We start from the raw sequence: 20723 nt of genomic DNA on the forward strand, positions 1-20723 counted from the left end.
ATACATGCCGTGTTAATATACCTTTTTATGTCCTCATACAGTGAAAGACTAAAATCATTACTGCCTAGAAGAAAGTGTGATGCTTAATAATAGCTTAAAGATTTTTATGATTATAAAGTACTTTTAGAATCATCTCATAAAACATTCTTGTCATAGTAATATTTATCTGTATATTTATGTATTTCAGAGGCATTATTTAACATTAGAGAAAACCCAGATTAGACCCTAAATAACTGAAAGATGTCACAGAGTAGTGTAATCTATTTAAATCAGATAAATTCATATTTCCTAAAATCACCCTATTTCAGTATTGCTAACAGTGATGTTCCTCAACATGCAGAAATACAAGCATTTGTTTTCTGTTATGCTCTTTATTAAATATCCAAACAATATTGCAAAGCTCAAACATTCTCTGTTAATCATGTATTATACTGTGTTTATTATATATGATCTATGTATGAATACAAGGATTTATCTTCCTTTAAATAAAATATTGCATGTGCAAGATAAAACATTTCACTTTACAGGTTTCTACTATTCATTGCTGCATTCAGACTTCTTGATGCGTTTCTCAGTGAACTTGGAGCCCACAGTGAATTTACATGAGAACTCTTTGTCCTGGTTCCATTCTGACGTGTCAATGGTCAAATAGCTGCTGAGCTGGAACGTCTTGTCATCTTGTGGTACAGCAGTACTGGTAACGATGTTACTGGTGACTGGACTCCCACCCACGGTCCAGCTGACATCAGCATAGCCCATGGCCATCTGACTGGCCAGACACACCAGGGTGACTTTACTGGACTTCAACTCATCACTGGATGGAGGGAGGATGGTCAAGACAGGTGGAGGGAGAGTAGAGTCTGGAACAATGGATGAGTAGAAAAATAACACTGCATTATATATGTTTATTAACAGAATTAAACCGGGTTGTTGTATTTATAATATAAACTTGTTCTTGAAAGCTGAAAACAATTAAAATAAATCTTGATATAATTAAGAGGTATGTTAAACAATATTTTTTCCATTACTCTGCATTTGCGTATTGGTACTTGACCAGTGAACTACGATGTCATTTTGATTTGATTTAAATAACCATTTACTTAATAACGTCTTGTTGCAACAAACACAAATTCCAATAACTACTATTTATGTAACAGCAGTGTGTTTAGCTGCCATTTAAATACACAGTTTATATTGTTAAACAATGGGACTTTCAGTTATACAAAATCATGTACACTTCACATGATGTAAACTTCATACCATGTATCATCTAAGTACATGATTACTGTACGATTAATAAAAATGCCTTCAATCTATAATAAAAACATATATAATCAAGTGGTAGGCTGTAAATTAACTATGAAAAATACTATGCACATTGTCTGTTCAACATTATAATCAGTCTAAAACCAATATACATAAAATAATAGTAAATATAAATATCACGTTTAATACCTAAACATTTAACTCCACTTGTACAAACGTCTATGAAACTAGGTGAAAACAATCTACTCACCAGTGACAATGAGCTTGGTTCCTTGTCCGAATACCACAGTGATTCAGTTTGTTTACTTGGTCGTACAAAAACCTCCTCACTCTCACTACTGAGAGGACAGGAACTGAAACATCCCATTCAGACTGATTCACTTTCTAACAACATCTCTGGATCTTCTAGGAATTCCCTCTCTGTGGAAACGTCATATATCATCACATTCAGCTGAGTCTTTTCCATGTGAATCCATGATTTAAAGCACAGTCCACATGATCCAATCTGGACGTAATAATAATGATGTTGATCATGATGATAATAATGGTATAAGGGGTCTCCTACCCTGCCCCTGGAGAGATACTGTCCTGGTGGTTTTCACTCCAACCCTAATTTAGCCCACTTGACTCTAATAATTAATTACTGAATGAGGCTGCATATACATGGGGTTGGAGTGAAAACCACCAGGACAGTTTCTCTCTTGGAGAAGGGGATGATCCTGTTGTTCAGACAATGTATCCTCACAGCTTTCTGAGTCCCCACTGTGATCAATAATCCCTGATTCAGTTGAACTGCCTCTTATAATATTAATGTTTACTAGTCTATGCTTCAAAAAGCAGAAGTGTTACTCATGGAGGTTTTTGTCATGATGTATATCACTGTGATATGAACTCATTATCAGTATCATCATATGTCTGACAGTAATACACTGCTGAGTCTTCTGACTCCACCTGTTTAATGATCAACTGATAATCTAAATCTGATGTGGATTTAGAGTTGAACCGACTGGAGGAGAATCCTGTCCCATAGGAAGGAGAACTGACACTGTATCTATATCTCAGAACATACTGAGTAACCCCACCAGGAACCTGTTTATACCAACGGACAGAGTTTCCATCATATCTGCCAATGTTACAGTCCATAGTGACCTCCTGTCCTGTGGTCTTGGTCTGGACAGAGGGCTTCTGGGTCAATACAATCGCACCATGAACACCTGATGACACACATCACATTATCAGAAGATAAACTAGAAACAATAACTTATTATACTTAAAACAGTAACATTCAAAATATTTATAAATCAAACACTTATGCACAATGTACCAGTTAGGGCAGTGATGAGAGTGCAGAGTGTCCCCAGCATGTTGTCAGTGTGTGATGTGAAGAACCCTTACTGTCCAGATGAGAGATGAACAGGTTGGAGTGTGAGGAGAGGAGAGACTGAAGGACCCACCTATAAGGAGACAGACAAGGAGGACCAGAGGGAGGGGCTTCTATAGGTAACCTATAAGGAGACAGATAGGGAGGGCCAGAGGGAGAGGACTGAAATAAAATAGCAAACTGAATATAAATGTTAATTATAGCCAATATCATTTTACATGAAACAAGTATTTTGTTTCTTCTTAGTAATCTTATTTCAGGTGTGTAAATTCATCATCCTGTCACAACATGTCACATCTTAATATTTATAATAACAATGTATACATTTGTCATTGTGTGACCAAGTGTGACCAAAGCCTTCATTTCTACCTTGAAATAAAAGCTGCCTACTTGAAGTTTTAATCCTGTTATTTCATTGTGTCTGCCTGGGGGAAGTTGAAGGTAAGACAGGAATTAAACCATGAGGCTGTGAAATGCTTTAGTGAGGCTGAGCATTATTTAATGTTTTAGGTTGATTTGATTTAAACATGTTGGGGCGACACTGTAGTCAATTGTTGCAGATCACTGAGCCAGTATATACTGTAAACTGCTGGTTTTAATCCCTAAACCAATAAGGTAAATCAAATATGTTGTTCTGCCCATGAGAACAACATTCATCACTGAATGACTGATGATGTAATATGTCTCTATTATAAAGCAGTTGGGTTGTGAACTAACAGTAAATTACTGAATTACAATTGATTTATTATCTTTACAGTGAACTAGTTGGGTTGTGAACAGTATTTCACTAAATGACTGTTGATGTAATACAGTATGTCTCTACTGTAAACCAGGGGACGGACTATCATAATGGTTATATGATACATGGGGTTTTCTGTTAGGACACAACATCACAGTATGACTCATGGTTTAGGACCAGATGGTTTACAAGTTAATAACAACATTCTACTAAATGTATTGGAGGGTTCAGTAAAACACCAACATGGTCTGTTCTCATACTGAAGACACACTGGTTCAGGATGACTTGACATTCAGTTAGTGTCTATATTCAGAACATCTGAAAGCAGAAGTGAGTGTATTTGGTGAGGAGGTTTTTGTCATGGTGTTTATCACTGTGATACGTACTCTTTAGCAGAGCTGTCCCATGTATGACAGTAATACACTGCTGAGTCTGACTCCTCCACATTATTAATAATCAAACGGTAATCTGATGTAGACTGATGATTAGATGTGAATTTAGGAGAGGAGAAACCAGAACCATAGGTAGGAGCACTATAAGAGTGGTGGAAATACAAAATAAACTGAGGAACTCCTCCTGGAACCTGTTTATACCAACGAGCAGCACTATTAGTAACTGTCCCCAGATTACAATCCATAGTGACCATCTCTCCTTTCCTCACTGTCACAACAGGAGGCTTCTGTGTCACCACAGTCACACCACTGACACCTGGGAAATAAGATGACATGTAGTAAAGAGAAACATACAGACTCATTATAAATAAAACATGAAGTAAAACCTCCAGTAAGTCAGACTCCTTACATGTTAGAGCAGTGATGAGAGTGCAGAGTGTCCCCAGCATGTTGTCAGTGTGTGATGTGAACTACCCTTACTGTCCAGATGAGAGATGAACAGGTTGGAGTGTGAGGAGAAGAGAGACTGAAGGACCCACCTATAAGGAGACATGGAGGGAGGGCCAAAGGGAGGGGCTTCTATAAGTAACCTTTAAGGAGACAGACTGGGAGGACCAGAGGGAGGGGCTTCTATAAGTAACCTTTAAGGAGACAGATAGGGAGGACCAGAGGGAGGGGCCTCTTGGTCTAACAGCTCCTGAAAAGATGGATCTGACAAATTAAGAATAATTATAGTTTTATAATATAAGAAAATATTATAGGAATACTATTTTCGCCAGTTTCTAATATTTGATTTCAATGTACTTAAGTGTCATAAAATGATTATATGTGACATCACAGTTGTTGGAGGTCAGACGTTCACCGATCAGCCATAACATTATGACCACTGACAGGTGAAGTGAATAACACTGATAATCTATATAAATATATACACCAATCAGCCATAACATTATGACCACTGACAGGTGAAGTGAATAACACTGACATTCTCATCATCATGGCACCTGTCAGTGGTTTATATATTCGGCAGCAAGTGAACATTCTGTCCTCAGAGTTGATGTGTTAGAAGCAGGACAAATGGCCAAGCATAAGGATAAGCATAAGGATAAGCATAAGGATAATCATAAGGATAAGCATAAGGATAAGCATAAGGATAATCTTAAGGATAAGCATAAGGATAATCATAAGGATAAGCATAAGCATAAGGATAATCATAAGGATAAGCATAAGGATAAGCATAAGCATAAGCATAAGGATAAGCATAAGCATAAGGATAAGCATAAGCATAAGCATAAGGATAAGCATAAGGATAAGCATAAGGATAAGCATAAGGCAAGGGCCAAATTGTGACGACTAGACGACTGGGTCAGAGCATCTCCAAAACTGCAGCCCTTGTGGGTGTTCCTGGTCGGCAGTGGTCAGTAGTACCCTTCAAAAGTGGTCCAAGGAAAGAAAAGCAGTGAACCAGAACAAGGTCATAGGCAGCCAGGGCTCAGTGATGCCCGTGGGGAGTAAACGCTGGCCCGTGTGGTTCAATCCAACAGACAAGAGACTGTAGCTCAAATTGCTGAAAAAGTTAATCCTGGTACTGATAGAATGGTGTCAGAACACACAGTGCCTCGCAGTTTGTTGCACAGGGGCTGCTTAGCAGCAGACCAGTCAGTGTGCCCATCCTGACCCCTGTCCACTGCCGAACGGGCCTACAATGGGCAAGTGAGCATCAAAACTGGACCACGAAGAATCAAGTTTCCTTTCACATCACATGGATGGCCAGGTGTGTGTGCATTGCTTACCTAGAGAACACATCGCAAGAGGATGCACTATGGGAAGAAGGCAAGTCGGCGGAGGCAGTGTGATGCTTTGGGCAATGTTCTGCTGGGAAACCTTGGGTCCTGCCATTCATGTGGATGTTACTTTGACACGTACCACCTCCCTAAGCATTGTTGCAGACCATATGCACCCTTTCATGGCAACTGTATTACCTTGAGCAGGATAATACGCCCTGCTACAAAGCAAAAAGGGCGGTTTTGGCGGCAAAAGGAGGACCTACACAATATTATGCAGCTGGTCATAATGTTATGGCTGATTGATGTATACAGATTATTTTACCAGTCCATTCCTCAGGAATTGGGTGAAACATTTAAAGAGGATGTATTTTGTATGATTTTGAAATAGACCATGCCATCTGATGTTTACAAACCCATCCCTGTTCAAGAATAAATGAAGTAACTCTTATTACTGGATATGTTGGTTGAGAATTTAGATATGAACTGAATTTGGTTTGGACTGATGCAGGAAATCCTCATTTGTTTTTATCTGTATGTGTTCCTTGAATCCAACTAAATGGGGTGTCTCTTACCCCTCTTTCATTTGGGTAAGGTACTACTGATGGGAAATCGGAACCAATTATCCCAACATTCTAACTCTAATCACGATGGTCCAATCAGGTCTGAAACAGCAGCAGCCTCCTGGACCTGTATTCATAAAACGTCTCAGAGTAGAGGAGTGCTGGGATCAGATGTTGCCTTTTTATGTCATAATGAATTGTATTATATAGACAGGGAGGACCTGATCCTGACAGGGCCAGATTATGGACCAGGGAGATGAGGCTACAAGGTACCCTGAACCCCTAATGGCCAGATGCCCCTGGGACAATCTACTGTCAATACAAGATGTACAACCCCATTTCCACAAAAGTTGGGTCGCTGTGTGAAATGCAAATAAAAACCGAATGCAATGATGTGCCAATCATTTATCCCTATAAGTTATTGAAAATAGTTCAAAGACAACATATCAAATATTGTAACTAAGTTTTGTCCATTTTGAATTTGATGCCAGCAAAACCTTCCAAAAGCAAGCAAGCAAGTAAATTTATATAGCACAATTCATATATAGAAGCATTTCAAGGTGCTTTGCAAATAAAAATAAAAATATATAAAATATAATAGAATAAAAACATACACTAGAATAAAATCATCAATAAAACAATGAGGACTCTAACCACCTTAAATAAAAATGGGGACTCTAACCACCTTAAATAACAATGGGGACTTTAACCACCTGAGGCAGACTCTAAACACCTTAATTAAATAACAAGAGGGACAACATCATAATAAGAAAACAGATAAGGAACTTGTATTGTATTGCCTAAACACGCCCCCAAAATGTTGGGACAGGAGCATGTTTACCACTGTGTTGCATCACTTCATTAGCAATATTCTGTAAGCATTTGGAAACAGAGACCAATTGCTGCAGTTTTGAAACTGAAATATATTCTCATTCTTGTTTGATATAGGATTTCAGCTGCTCAACAGTTCGGACTCCTTTGTCTTATTTTTCGTTTCACAATGCGCCAAATGTTTTCAATGCAGGCAGGCCAGTTTTGCCTTCACAGATGTTCAAGTCACCTATGCCATGTGCACTAATGCACCCCCACACCATCCCAGATGCTGGCTGTTGAACTGTTCGCTGTTAACAAGTTGGATAGTCCCTCTCCTCATTATTCCAGAGGACGTGGCATCCATGATTCCCAAAAATTATTTAAAATTTAGATTTGCCAGACCACAGAACAGTTTTCCACTTTGCCTCAATCCATCTTAAATGAAATTGGGCCCAGAGAAGGCAGCGGATCTTGTTTATATATATGGTTTCTTCTTTACATGCTAGAGTTGTAACTTGCATTTGTGGATGCAGCAACTTACTGTGTTCACAGACAATGGTTTTAGGAAGTGTTCCTGAGCCCATGCAGTGATATCCACTACAGAATCATGTCTGTTTTTAATGCAGTGCCGCCTGTGGGCCCGAAGGTCATGGCCATTCGATATTGGTTCCCAGCCTTGTCCCTTAAGTACAGAGATTTCTCCGGATTCTCTGAATCTAAAATTATATTATGTTTCGTAGATGATTTCACGTTGAGAACCTATTCTAAAATTGTTGCACTATTTTCACAGTGGTGAGTGGTGAACCCCTCCCCATCTTTACTTCTGAAAGACTCATCATCACTGGGATACTTTTTTATACCCAGTCACCTTACTGACCTGTTGCCCATTAATCTTTTGTTGTGAGGTTTGTTCTGACACACAGCCACTTCATACAATGACCCTCACAAGACACAGTATGAAACACTCACCCGTGGGAGAGGCTAATTTAATTATTATACTAAATCCCACCTTCAGCTCTCTTTCTATGTTGGTGACCAGCCGTCAGCAGCCAGCTCCAGGACCATCTCCAGTACATGTGTGCCTTTAACATGTTACACCATATGATGGCGTTATAACGTACATGTGTGCCTTTAACATGTTACACCATATGGTGGCGTTATAACGTACATGTGTGCCTTTAACATGTTACACCATGTGGTGGCATTATAACGTACATGTGTGCCTTTAACATGTTACACCATATGGTGGCGTTATAACGTACATGTGTGCCTTTAACAAGTTACACCATATGGTGGCGTTATAACGTACATGTGTGCCTTTAACATGTTACAACATATGGTGGCGTTATAACGTACATGTGTGCCTTTAACATGTTACACCATATGATGGCGTTATAACGTACATGTGTGCCTTTAACATGTTACAACATATGGTGGCGTTATAACGTACATGTGTGCCTTTAACATGTTACAACATATGGTGGCGTTATAACGTACATGTGTGCCTTCAACATGTTACACCATATGGTGGCATTATAACGTACATGTGTGCCTTTAACATGTTACACCATACGGTGGCATTATAACGTACATGTGTGCCTTTAACATGTTACACCATATGGTGGCGTTATAACGTACATGTGTGCCTTTAACATGTTACACCATATGGTGGCGTTATAACGTACATGTGTGCCTTTAACATGTTACAACATATGGTGGCGTTATAACGTACATGTGTGCCTTTAACAAGTTACACCATATGGTGGCGTTATAACGTACATGTGTGCCTTTAACATGTTACAACATATGATGGCATTATAACGTACATGTGTGCCTTTAACATGTTACACCATATGGTGGCATTATAACGTACATGTGTGCCTTTAACAAGTTACACCATATGGTGGCGTTATAACGTACATGTGTGCCTTTAACATGTTACACCATATGGTGGCATTATAACGTACATGTGTGCCTTTAACAAGTTACACCATATGGTGGCGTTATAACGTACATGTGTGCCTTTAACATGTTACAACATATGGTGGCGTTATAACGTACATGTGTGCCTTACTGTCATTAACACTCAATCACAGGCTTATTCTCTCACCCACACTCACAATACCTGGTCTGTATGATTCTCTATTGTAGGATTCTCTATTGTAGGTTTCTCTATTGTAGGTTTCTCTATTGTAGGATTCTCTACTGTAGGATTCTCTACTGTAGGATTCTCTATTGTAGGATTCTCTATTGGAGTTTAAGTTAATGTTCTTACTACACTATTAATGTGTATGTGTCCTTTATACCAAGGTTCTGAGGCTCAATAAATTCAGTGGTTGAAGTTGGGTTAATACTCCTTGACATGTTCTGTTTTGCTTCTTTCTGATTACATTTCTGGCTACATTTAAAATCACCTAATATAGACCTTAAGACATTCCAGTCTAATGCATGCTGTGGCAACGCAGAAACAAAGGCAAAGACAATGTTAAGCTTCATTTAACAAACCAAAAAGCTTTCAGCAATGTTTGATATAATGGGAAGTGATTTTACCTTGTTAGAAAAGGCCACTTTTTAGAAAGGCCACCAACAGGCCTGTGACAAGTGCTCCTCTTGCCCTGATATTCTGAGTCTGTCTGTGTGATGGAGAAGCACTGTCAGCAGCATTCTTAAGTAACGTGTTTTTTGTATTTGCTGCTTTTCTTACATTTGTTGTTAAAATGGAGAGTTAGAGGAAAGGTGGTGTGGAGTAAGTAGGAGAAAAACAACAACGGTCTCTTGAAAACGACTCAATTCTAAAGGATTTATCTGTCTTCCACAGCTGAAGTGGGAAAAACTACTCGTACAGCAAAAAATAGCCTGGGTGCTTCACAAAACTGTTATCTTTGTTCTCATTACGGAAATCATCAAAACAAATATTGGCTAGAGTTGGACAGACAGTTTGTGGGAGACTCTTCTATGGTCTGATGACAACAAAATCCATATCAGTAATGAAAACACTTCAGTATTGTTTAATGATTGATGTTCTCATCTCAGCTTCATGTTTGAAAAGGACAGTACAGTATAACATTGATAAATGAATGTCAAGCATATTTATGCTTTTTATAAATATCTACTATGTTATCATTCATTAAGGTTTGTTAATTCCACTTACAGAAGTTCTTTAGTAGGTGTGGTTTACTGTGGTTTACTTAGCGGAAATAAAACACATAATTTACATGAAGCTATAAATAATAGGGGAGGGGGAAACAGGTGGGTTCTGGGGTGAAAAAGATCACATCTGTTACTCAGTATCAGAGTTAGAACATGTTCCTGTCTGATAACTACAGCTAGAAATGTGAAACCATTAGTTGGTCTTTGGATAGGAGTGAAACCAGTGGTGAACAGAGAGCTGAATGTATGTGGACGTTCACAGAACTGCAGTCTCTAGTCTTCTCTCTGATGTGACACTAAAAGGATTTAGAGTTGATAAACACATTGACATGACCAGTATAATATATGTAGTTTCAGGTTGAGTAACAGGTTTGATTCCATATTAGTGCAGAAATGTAAAGAGTCCTCTGGGACAGGTGGCTGGTTGCTCAGAGCCACAACCAAGGGCGTGGGGGGTTTAAAGTGTCCCCCCCCCCCAATAATGTTGTTTTGTGGAGTCCTTATTTTTTTTTTATTGACGCTCTGGAACTTGTCACGTCTCCGTCGCGACCGACTCCAACTTTCTCATTCATTCTTTCATGACGAGCAGTGTGTGTATGCTGTCTTAGTGAATTACTTTATCTGTAGGTTTTGTTTTCACAGTTAGTACAACGTGTATAAACATGTATACATTGTCATAGCAATAGAACAAACAAACATGATAAAATATTCACTTTCTTCAGGCTAAAGTTTTTTTGTGAGAAAGTGATAGTGAATGATTTGAAAGGAAGAACGACTGCTAAAATGATTTGCACAATCTCTGTCTTAATCTTCCTCCTAGGGTCTGCAAGTAGCTAGCTAAGTAATGGACGAGCCACAACCAGTCAAAAATGGAGAGTAAGTAGCTACAGTTCTTGGTAAAAATCCCCACAGAACAGCTGGCAATTTTTTTTCTTCAGTTTATGTTTGATATATCATCTAGATATAGCTAAAGTGTGTTCAATATTTTAAGAATTTGGTTCCTGCTATGTATGATCATTGCAGGAAAATGATAGACATGAACAAACACGGATCAGAAAGGTAGTCTGAGCGAGGGAGAGAGAGGCCACAAACCAAAAGGAAAGATAGTAAGAAGTAGTAATTCAAGGGGGTCTATAGGAGCACATTGTAAAACCTAAAGCTGGACTAACAGGACTGAGATGTTATCAACATCATTGTAGTATTAGTCATTTTAAAAATGCACTCTGCTTACATTATCATCTATCTGAGATTTTTTTCTAGCTGAAAAGTCCCAGCATGCAGAAAACTCACACAAGGTATAATTTACCAATGCTAGTTAAGACTATTGCATGTTCAGAAATCATTACTTTCTTAAAGTCAAACTGGAATTTTTACACTGAACGCTTGAGTCCTATCAACACCCACAAGGCATCGGTACAGAAAGCATATTGAGTAGACAACATCCTTTGGGGTAACAATAAATTTGCTACAACCTTTCCAGACATGAGTATTGCAAGCCAGCGTTGTGGAAACCATTATCGCCCCCAGTATTTTCAACCAGACTACGTTCCGTTTTCCTTGAAGCTAATGCTACGTTAGCGTAGCTTAGCATAGCTTTAGGTTGGATTGATGATTTCCCAGGCTGGGGAGAGCCTTGCAATGGATCCTCGTTGCGCAACAGGTCGAAGGTCGCATGGAAAGTTATTGGGATGAGAATGTTGTGTTTTTTATTGTAAAAATGGGTTACTATACTAAACAAATAGCATTTACAACATTACAGATGTACATCAAACAGTGGAATTATGTAAAATAAAGATTTGAAGTAAAGGGACACTTGGAAACGGCTCTTGACACCAGTTACTAAACTTGCTGCCCAGATCTAGTACTTATGTCTAACAGTCCCCAATTTTTTCTCATAATGTTGAAATGTTTAGGTAACCACAGGATGTGGTACAGCTTCTTATATCAATATTTGAGTTTTAGCCTGTCCATGAAAAAAAACAGTGCAGCTGATTTTATCCCGAAGCCTAGACTACCATCCACCTCATTCAATAGTTTCATTTACATCATTAACCAGATAAATGTCTAATCCCTTGAACATTCTCTGTACTCAAATCAGAGAGACAGAAGTAAGCAGAGTGAGCAATTTGGCCATGTTGAGATTGTTGTCAGATAAGCAGTAATAAAGTATTAACTCTTTCTGTTTTCTTTTTAGTCGGTTATCATCTTGTCAACCGAAACAAACGCTTATTAGTTGCATGGTTACTGTTTGCTTTGTTAAGCAAATGCCGGGTCACAGTTTTCATTCCTTTATGTGCCTTGATCCATATTAATAAGATGTTTCCCACCAGCGACACAGTAACCATGCAACTATAGGCGGACGCAATGTTGTAGCGATGCATTTTTATAAATGTCCAATAGCCTGCCTTCGTTTAGGGAAAGAGTTGAAATGGTATTATTCTCAGTAAAAAAAAAAAAATCTCCAATTAACATCTGTGACCTGAAAGAGTCTTACAACTAGTTTTTACAAATTAAAGAGTTCATGACATTCAGTTTTGGCAAACGGCTGTATTGGTAATCAGTATTTAATTGGTATTACATACAGTTGTGCTCATAAGATTGCAGACCCTTTGAGAAAGTTTGGCATTGATTTTGAAAATATGACTGATCATGCAAAAAAACAAAAACTTTTATTTGAGGATAGAGATCATATATCCTTTTTAAAGGTTACAGACAAACACGGTGACACACACACAGGTTAAAATGGCAATTAAAGGTTAATTTCACAATTCCACAATTGCGGAGTGCTAATCGTCTTCTGGAAATAGTGTCTTTCCTTTAGATTGATAGGCTCATCCAACCAATGGAATTGGTTGTAGAAATGCAAATGTAACTGATTGGTCAAGAGACCCACCCCTCTCTTGCTTTACAGAACTTGTCCATGTCGTAAACATGTCATAATTCAGAGAGCACGCCAAGACTGATCCGCGCGTGCATTGTAACCTCACAGCAAGTAAAAAGCTCTTATTATAAATCTGAAATTAAATATGCATGATGTTCGAGTTGAATGTATACAAAAGTCAGCATGGGCAAATGAAATACAAGAATAGCAGCAAAGACACTTACCTTGTTGAAATTCTTGAACTGATGTATTCTTGGTCCTATGCATGTATTAATGAGTTACTAGTTGAAGTACTGAGTACCCATGTTTAGATATGTAGAGGAGCGTGAGAGAGGGGATCTGGTATTTGTCCTAGGGGGGCATCCTCGACCGACACCAGCGGATTAGAGGGTTACTCGTAAATCAGTAGATCTGTATAACCCATTAGTGTCTATCTGTTGTTTGTCCAGACGCTAACCTCAAGAGTTGAGAAGGGGGGAGGACAACATGTGACTTAGGACATGTGATAGAACAAAGGGAATGTGTTTTATTGACAAGACAGATGGGCAACGACTTACCACACCCCTTTTCTATGTAATAAATACGGATTGTGCATGTTTTGAGTCAGAGACTCCTTGGACGATTATATTTGTAAGCGTTTGACGCGTCTCTCTTATTTGCAAATAATTAATAAACTGTTAATTGTGCCAAGGGAATTTTGTCTCTGTTTCTTACTGTTTTAACCCTTTGACCCGTAAGGCCACACCAGTGTGATCAGGCTAGAGTGGTCCCTGAAGCGTACGATCACACTGGTGTGATTAGAACGTCTTGTTTAGAACGCACCATTAGCATGCCTAGGTACAAGTAACGTAACAATGGCTGATAAGACCGCACTATTATTTACTCACATTGAGCTCAAATAGTGTTTATAACTTTATTTCCTGATTGTAATTGTTTCAAGACCACACTATGATATTAACCAGGTAGAAAGCATTCAAATCGGGACAAGAAGTGTTACTTATGTACCAACAGACAGCCAACAATAATACACAAAAACGAATGATATTAGCAATAGGCTTGGGTATCGAGTATTGAGTATTGATTGGAAACGGGACTAGCTTTGCGATTTTCCCGGTATCGTTCAAAAGTTAAAATTTCGATTCCTAGTTTCAAATCACAGTCCGCCGACCAGAAGAAGAAACCGCTGAACACCAACGAAGAAGTGTCCACCAAAGTGTGGTTTCGCTTTTCTAAACAGAACTTCTTAACCTCTGACTGTTTCATCTTAACGTCATTGGTTCCAATGACTCTCTATACTTGCCAGTTTTAGACTTCGCTAGCACCAGCCCCAGATTTGCGGCTACGTTGGTGGCTCTGCCCCCCGGTAAACAGTGTACGATCGCCGGCTGATTCTTTAGTCTAATACTGCGGGTAATGGAATCGCCGATGACTAAAGTTTTTAGTTTTTCAAGGCCACCGGTAGAACATGCCTGCCGATCATTCCCCTCCGAACAATAATTGAATGATACTTAAGGTTGGGTTTTCAGGGGTGAGCAGTTCTGTTAATTATGTCCATAAAGAGTCCCGGTGTAGTAAAGTTGGGGAAGAGGTCAACAGAGGAAAAATATGGTTTTGGTAAACTCTTAAAGTATAATTCAAATCTCGCTTTCTCCTATTTATGCGTCCAAGCTTCTTCTACACCCAGCGAACGTGTTTTCTCCAGAGCAGGGGATACTATCTGCCCAGAACGCTCAGGCATCCTGCCTGAGAAGGCAGATATGATCATTTTCCTAAACAAGAACTGTTTCTGATTTTATACTGTACCTGCTGCTAATCTGGACTGGGTTTTACAAGTTGTTTCTTATTGTTTATTTGCTATTCTGCACCAGGTTAGCCCCTCAGTGAGAGCACGGTAACATGTTTAAGTTCTTGCAGCATCATACACTCATGTGTATATGTGTTTTCATGAGGTTTTCAAAAATAAAGCTCACTTGAGGAAAGTGTACCCCTGTGAAAATATATTCATAATTTATAATATTTATATTCAAGTTCATAGATTTGATATTTATATTGTAGTTGAAAACAGCCCTGTGAGAAATCCATAGTAAAGTTCATAAAAAGTAAAAAGTTCATAGAATTAAAATGGTCAGACTATTTCCTTCAGAAAGACCGTTGGTTAGCTAGCTCATTTAAAATATCTTAAACTTTTTTCCCTAGAGGGGATGATTGTGTTTAATGCTGAGCTTATGTCTATGAACAGCATATAATCACATAGGTGTTGTCTTTTTCCAGGTGGCTGGCTCTTTGTTGTCCCTGTCGAAGCAAGCGTAATACCTGTTCAACACTAGAACCACCAAATGCCCACGTCAATTGGCGTTTGAGTTTGTAATTAAAATAAACTGCCATTTTGAAAGCTACACCCTCCTCTTTCCATGACTTTTACTAAATAAGTATATATTACATTGTTTTGTTGTCGGAATTCTAAACTGACAAACAGAAAACTATTTAGAGACTATTTACTTGTTTTTTTACCGTTTTATTACTTAATCTGCTAACAGCCCACACCACTTATCGTTGGTACCCAAATGGTACCCAGGCACTAATCACCCCTCACTGAATGCATGATATCAATTGATGAATGCTAAATAATTATTCACAAAAAGAAATTCCAACGATATCTCGTCTTTTTCTAATAACTCCTCTTGTTTTTAGATAACTTATTCATGTCACCAATAGAAAAATCATATATGCCAGTAATCTAGAAGACTAGAATGATGCATTGGCTTTTAAATCAACTCGATAACCCCACTACAACCCGCAGCAGAGACCTGCAAAGACGCGCCATTCACCTCCTCTTCATTTCGGTCCTCGTCTTTTTATCTGTATTCGTTTTTTAGTCGTTGCTGTTTTAGTATGATTAGACCTTCAATACAAACACGTTATTGTACTTTTCAAAATCATTAACCATTTAAAACAAACAAATTCATTAATTGACTATTCTGTATAGTTTGATAATGATCCAGTAGATGAACTGATGCTCTGACTGGATGGTGATGCTGTGGAGGAGAATGTGTATGCTAATAGGGACAATTTGTATACTAATGACACCAAACGGTATTCAGCTCTGGCGGTTACTGGGGGTCAAAAAGGCTTGGCGGTTCTAGTGTTAACTCGTCAGTGATGGTGACGTTGCTGGCTGTGGGGGTGGGGTTCTTTGGGAGTCAAGGGTGGCTTGAGTGGCAAACAAACTCCAGTCTGTGCGTTGAAACTGCTACTGTAGTAGTTAATCTGCTCCCTCTGGCCACACCTTTACTGTCCTCACTGATGGTTTCACACATTTGATGAGGGGTAAATATATTAGGTGGGGGGTAAATATATTAAATATATTACAGGTCAAACTCTTTACTGTTATTTAAACACTGTACACTGTTTAATTATTTGAGAACAAAATGACAAAACAACGTTCAATGGAAACCAAAATCACCAGCCGACTGAGGGCTGGATTCAAACTCACACCGAAAAACCAAGTTAACAATTAAAATCACAGGCTGTTCCAACTTGCATGAATTTAATGTTCAACTCATAATGTGACTCAGTAGTGTGTATGGCCCCCAAGTGCCTGTATGCACTCCTGACAACATCTGGGGATGCTCATGATGACATGGACGGATGGTGTCCTGGGGGATCTCCTTCCAGACCTGGATCAGGGCATCAGTGAGCTCCTGGACAGTCTGTGGCACAAATTGGTGGTGTCAGATGCACTGATACATAATATCCTAGAGGTTCTCCATTGGATTCAGGTCTGGTGAACATTGACTGGTCTGAGGGCCAGTCAATGGCATCAATGCCTTCATCATCCAAGAACTGTCTACACACTCTGGCCTCATGAGGCCGGGCATTGTACTGCACCAGGATGAACCCAGGGCCTGAGGATGTAAGGTCTGAGGATTTCATCTCGTACCTAACAGCAATCAGGGTACTGTTGACAAGGTGCCGTTGGCTAGTACAAGGACGTCTGTGCGCTCCAAGGATATGCCTCCCCAGACCATCACCGACCCACCGCCAAACCGGTTATGTTGTCCAGAATCTTTCATGTCTATCACATGTGCTCAGAGTGAACCTGCTCTCATCTGTGAAGAGAACGGGGCTCCAGTGGCGGACCTGCCATTTCTGGTGTTCTTTGACAAATGCCAATTGAGCTGTATGGTGCTGGGCTGTGAGCACATGTCCTGAAGGATGTTGATCCCTCATGCCACCCTCATGGAGTCTGTTTCTGACAGTTTGCTCAGAATCATGCACACCAATAGCCCGCTGGAGGTCATTTTGTAGGTCTCTGGCAGTGCTCCTGTTTTTCCTCCTCGCACAAAGGAGCAGATACCGGTCCTGCTGCTGAGTTGATGCCCTTCTACTGCCACGCCCAGCTCTCCTTGTGTAACGGCCCATCTCCTGGTATCTCCCCAATGCTCTTCAGAGTGTACATTGATTCGCTTATGCTTCCTAACTGGACAAATTGATATCTCTGAAGTATAATTGACTTGGTGTTATACTGTGATGATAATGTGTTCCCTTAATATTTTGGAGCAGTGTATTTGGTCTAGTAATTATATCTTATTTAAGTCACATTATTGTCATTTGAGTATATATATATTTTTTTTAGTTATTATAACAGCAATAAAAACAGTGAGCAATTTTCCTCAATAAAATGCCCTTTCATTTTACTCACATTTTGGTCAAATAGTGAGCTATGGTAAACTGAGCCAAAACATTATGACCACACACAGGTGAATGTTCATAATCAGTGATCATCTCATAACAAGGATGCATGTGAAGGTCTGGGTAGATTAACTGGCAAGCGAACAATCAGTACTTGTTGTCAATGTTTTGGATGCAGGAGAAATGGGTGACGTTCTGAGGAACCTTGACAAGGGTTGAATTGTTATGGCCAGACGACCGGGTCAGAGCATCTCGGAAACAGCAAGGCTTGTGGTGGGCTCCTGGTTAGTAGTGCTGAGTTTCTACCAACAATGGTCCGAGGAGGGACAAACCACAAACCAGCAGCAGGGATTCGCAAGAGCAACGAAGGTTATCACTTTTGGTCCAAACCGACAGAATGTCTACTGTGGAACAAGTCACAGAAAATGTTCATGATGGTTACGAGAGGAATGTCTCACAACACACAGTGCATCACAGCCTGCTGTGTATGGGGCTGCGTAACCACAGACTGGTCAGAGTGCCCATGATGTCCCCTGTCCACTGATGAAAGTGCCTTCAATGGGAACGCCAGCATCAGAACTGTACATTGGAGCCGTGATAGAAGGACACCTGGTCAAATGATTCCCGTTCTCATGGATGGCTGTGTACGTGTGTGCCATTTACCTGGGGAAGTGATGGCACCTGGATGCACTGTGGGAAGACTACATGCCGATGGAGGGAATGTGTTGCTCTGGGCCATGTTCTGTTGGGAAACCCAGCAGGGAAACCCAGCAGAACATTACCGGTCCGGGCATTCATGTAGATGTCAATGTGAAGGAAGTGAAAAAAGCAATTCTAAGTTAATATACAGATTAAATTATTCTTCACTATTTAGTACAGCCATTTATAATAATGTGCTCAATTTCCTTCCTAGCCTGTCTGGTCATGTGCTTTCATAATAATGTTTGTCTCTTACAAATGGTTGTCTCTGCACTCAATACAGAACTTAAGATCATGCCTTAACCACCCTATCTTGAGCAATGAGTTGATAACTCTGTCTTACGATATGATGCCAGGAAGCATAGATTGGCATGTGTCCTCTAAAAATAAGAGGGGTAATTCTTCAGAACTAGTCTTGTTATCCTTTAGTTAGCTCACATCTTTAGTTTTGATGATATAAGGCAGAAAGTGTCTCACTTGCGTTTTCCTCATCTCTGCATGTATCTTTGCTCTTGCAACATCTCAAATCTCCAGAGTACTTTTATCTTTGATGCTTGTCCTCTTATTCTAAAACTCTGTTTCTATATTAATTTGTGAGATTCATCATTTGACACATGGCACCTACCTAAAAATTGATGCAGGTACACCAATGATATTCCCTGATGGCAGTGGCCCCTTTCAGCAGGATAATGCATTCTGCCACACAACACACACTCTGGAATGGTTTCCCAGATCTCAATCAGATTGAGCATCTGAGGGATGTGCTGGACCAAGTCCGATCCATGGCGACTCCACCTCACAACTTACAGGATTTCAAGGATCTGTTGCTAATGTCTTGGTCCCAGATACCACAGGACACCTTCAGGGATCTTATAGAGTCCATGCCTAGGTGGGTCGGCGCTGTTTTGGTGGCACATGGAAGGCCACCAAAACCACCAAACAGCTTATTAGGCAGGTGGTCATAATGTTTTGGCTCATCAGTGTATTTCAATGATAATGTAATGTCTTTACTGTAAACCAGTTGGGTTGTGAACGAACAATATATTACTGAATGACTGTTGGTGTAATACTGTATGTTTCTATTGTAAACCAGTTGGGTTGTGAACGAACAATATATTACTGAATGACTGTTGGTGTAATACTGTTTGTTTCTATAGTAAACCAGTTGGGTTGTGAACGAACAATATATTACTGAATGACTGTTGGTGTAATACTGTATGTTTCTATTGTAAACCAGTTGGGTTGTGAACGCACAATATGTTACTGAATGACTGTTGGTGTAATGTCTCTACTGTAAACTAGTCTGTTTATGATAAATGGGGGCTTCTGTAAGGACTCAGAAGAGAATATTTAACATCACTTTAGGAGTCATGGTTAAGGACCAGTAAGTTTACTAGTTAATAACATTTTACTAAATGTATAGGAGGTTTCTGTAAAACACCAACATGGTCTGTTATCATACTGAAGACACACTGGTTCAGGATGAATTGACATTCAGTTAGTGTCTATATTCAGAACATCTGAAAGCAGAAGTGAGTGTATTTGGTGAGGAGGTTTTTGTCATGGTGTTTATCACTGTGATACGTGTTATTTAGCAGAGCCGTCCCATGTCTGACAGTAATACACTGCTGAGTCTGACTCCTCCACATTATTAATAATCAAACGATAATCTGATGTAGACTGAGAATTAGATGTGAATTTAGGAAAAGAGAAACCAGAACCATATTTTATTTCTTCAGGCTTCCAACCATGATACCAACATACAACATACTGAGGAACACCTCCTTGAACCTGTTTATACCAAGCAGCATAGTTAGTAACAGTTCCCAAGTTACAGTCCATAGTGACCATCTCTCCTTTCCTCACTGTCACAACAGGAGGCTTCTGTGTCACCACAGTCACACCACTGACACCTGGGAAATAAGATGACATGTAGTAAAGAGAAACATTCAGTCTCATTATTAATAAAACATGAAGTAAAACCTCCAGTAAGTCAGACTCCTTACATGTTAGAGCAGTGATGAGAGTGCAGAGTGTCCCCAGCATGTTGTCCGTGTGTGATGTGAACAACCCTTACTGTCCAGATGAGAGATGAACAGGTTGGAGTGTGAGGAGAGACTGAAGGACCCACCTATAAGGAGACAGAGAGGGAGAACCAAAGGGAGGAGCCTCTATTGGTAACCAATAATGAGACAGACAGACAGGACCAGAGGGAGGGGCGTATGTCTCTCTCTGCCTATTAGCTTCTAAGATGGGCTTCAAAAACATTAACATTTCTGACAATGTTATCTTGTAACTTATTCACCCTGTTGGAGTTTTCAACATGAAATTTAAATGGATTTAATTAAAAGAAAAAATACATG

The 20723-nt window shown here is 39.5% G+C and overlaps 1 protein-coding gene across 3 annotated transcripts; it reads right to left on the minus strand.

Annotated features, from left to right (window-relative positions):
- Window positions 1-351: 351 nt before the first annotated feature.
- On the minus strand, window positions 352-20476 carry LOC105008697 (Ig heavy chain Mem5-like). 3 transcript variants are annotated; one of them, XM_034295638.1, is made up of 5 exons: window positions 20367-20476; window positions 20082-20273; window positions 3769-3905; window positions 1517-1550; window positions 352-860 (listed from the first exon to the last, which is right to left on the minus strand). In XM_034295638.1, the coding sequence occupies exons 1-5, from the start codon at window positions 20404-20406 to the stop codon at window positions 535-537; spliced, it is 729 nt and encodes a 242-aa protein (XP_034151529.1). In that variant the 5' UTR covers window positions 20407-20476; the 3' UTR covers window positions 352-534. The 3 variants fall into 3 exon arrangements, with proteins under 3 accessions (XP_034151529.1, XP_034151530.1, XP_034151531.1); XM_034295639.1 differs by lacking the exons at window positions 20082-20273; window positions 20367-20476 and adding an exon at window positions 4188-4298 and having other exon boundaries at window positions 3769-4094; XM_034295640.1 differs by lacking the exons at window positions 3769-3905; window positions 20082-20273; window positions 20367-20476 and adding exons at window positions 2155-2480; window positions 2591-2701.
- Window positions 20477-20723: the final 247 nt, after the last annotated feature.

The sequence above is a fragment of the Esox lucius genome, chromosome 11 (assembly GCF_011004845.1).
Source record: "Esox lucius isolate fEsoLuc1 chromosome 11, fEsoLuc1.pri, whole genome shotgun sequence".
Classification (NCBI taxonomy): Eukaryota; Metazoa; Chordata; class Actinopteri; order Esociformes; family Esocidae; genus Esox; species Esox lucius.

What these genes read in the sequence shown, in the direction of transcription:
- LOC105008697 (XM_034295638.1), bottom strand. Translation starts at nt 20,406, where the DNA reads ATGCTGGGGACACTCTGCACTCTCATCACTGCTCTAACAT. An exon ending in TCTCATCACTGCTCTAACAT is followed by an intron (nt 20,274 to 20,366) that starts GTAAGGAGTCTG and finishes CTTATTTCCCAG; the next exon opens with GTGTCAGTGGTGTGACTGTG. An exon ending in GCCTGAAGAAATAAAATATG is followed by an intron (nt 3,906 to 20,081) that starts GTTCTGGTTTCT and finishes CTCCTACCTATG; the next exon opens with GTTCTGGTTTCTCCTCTCCT.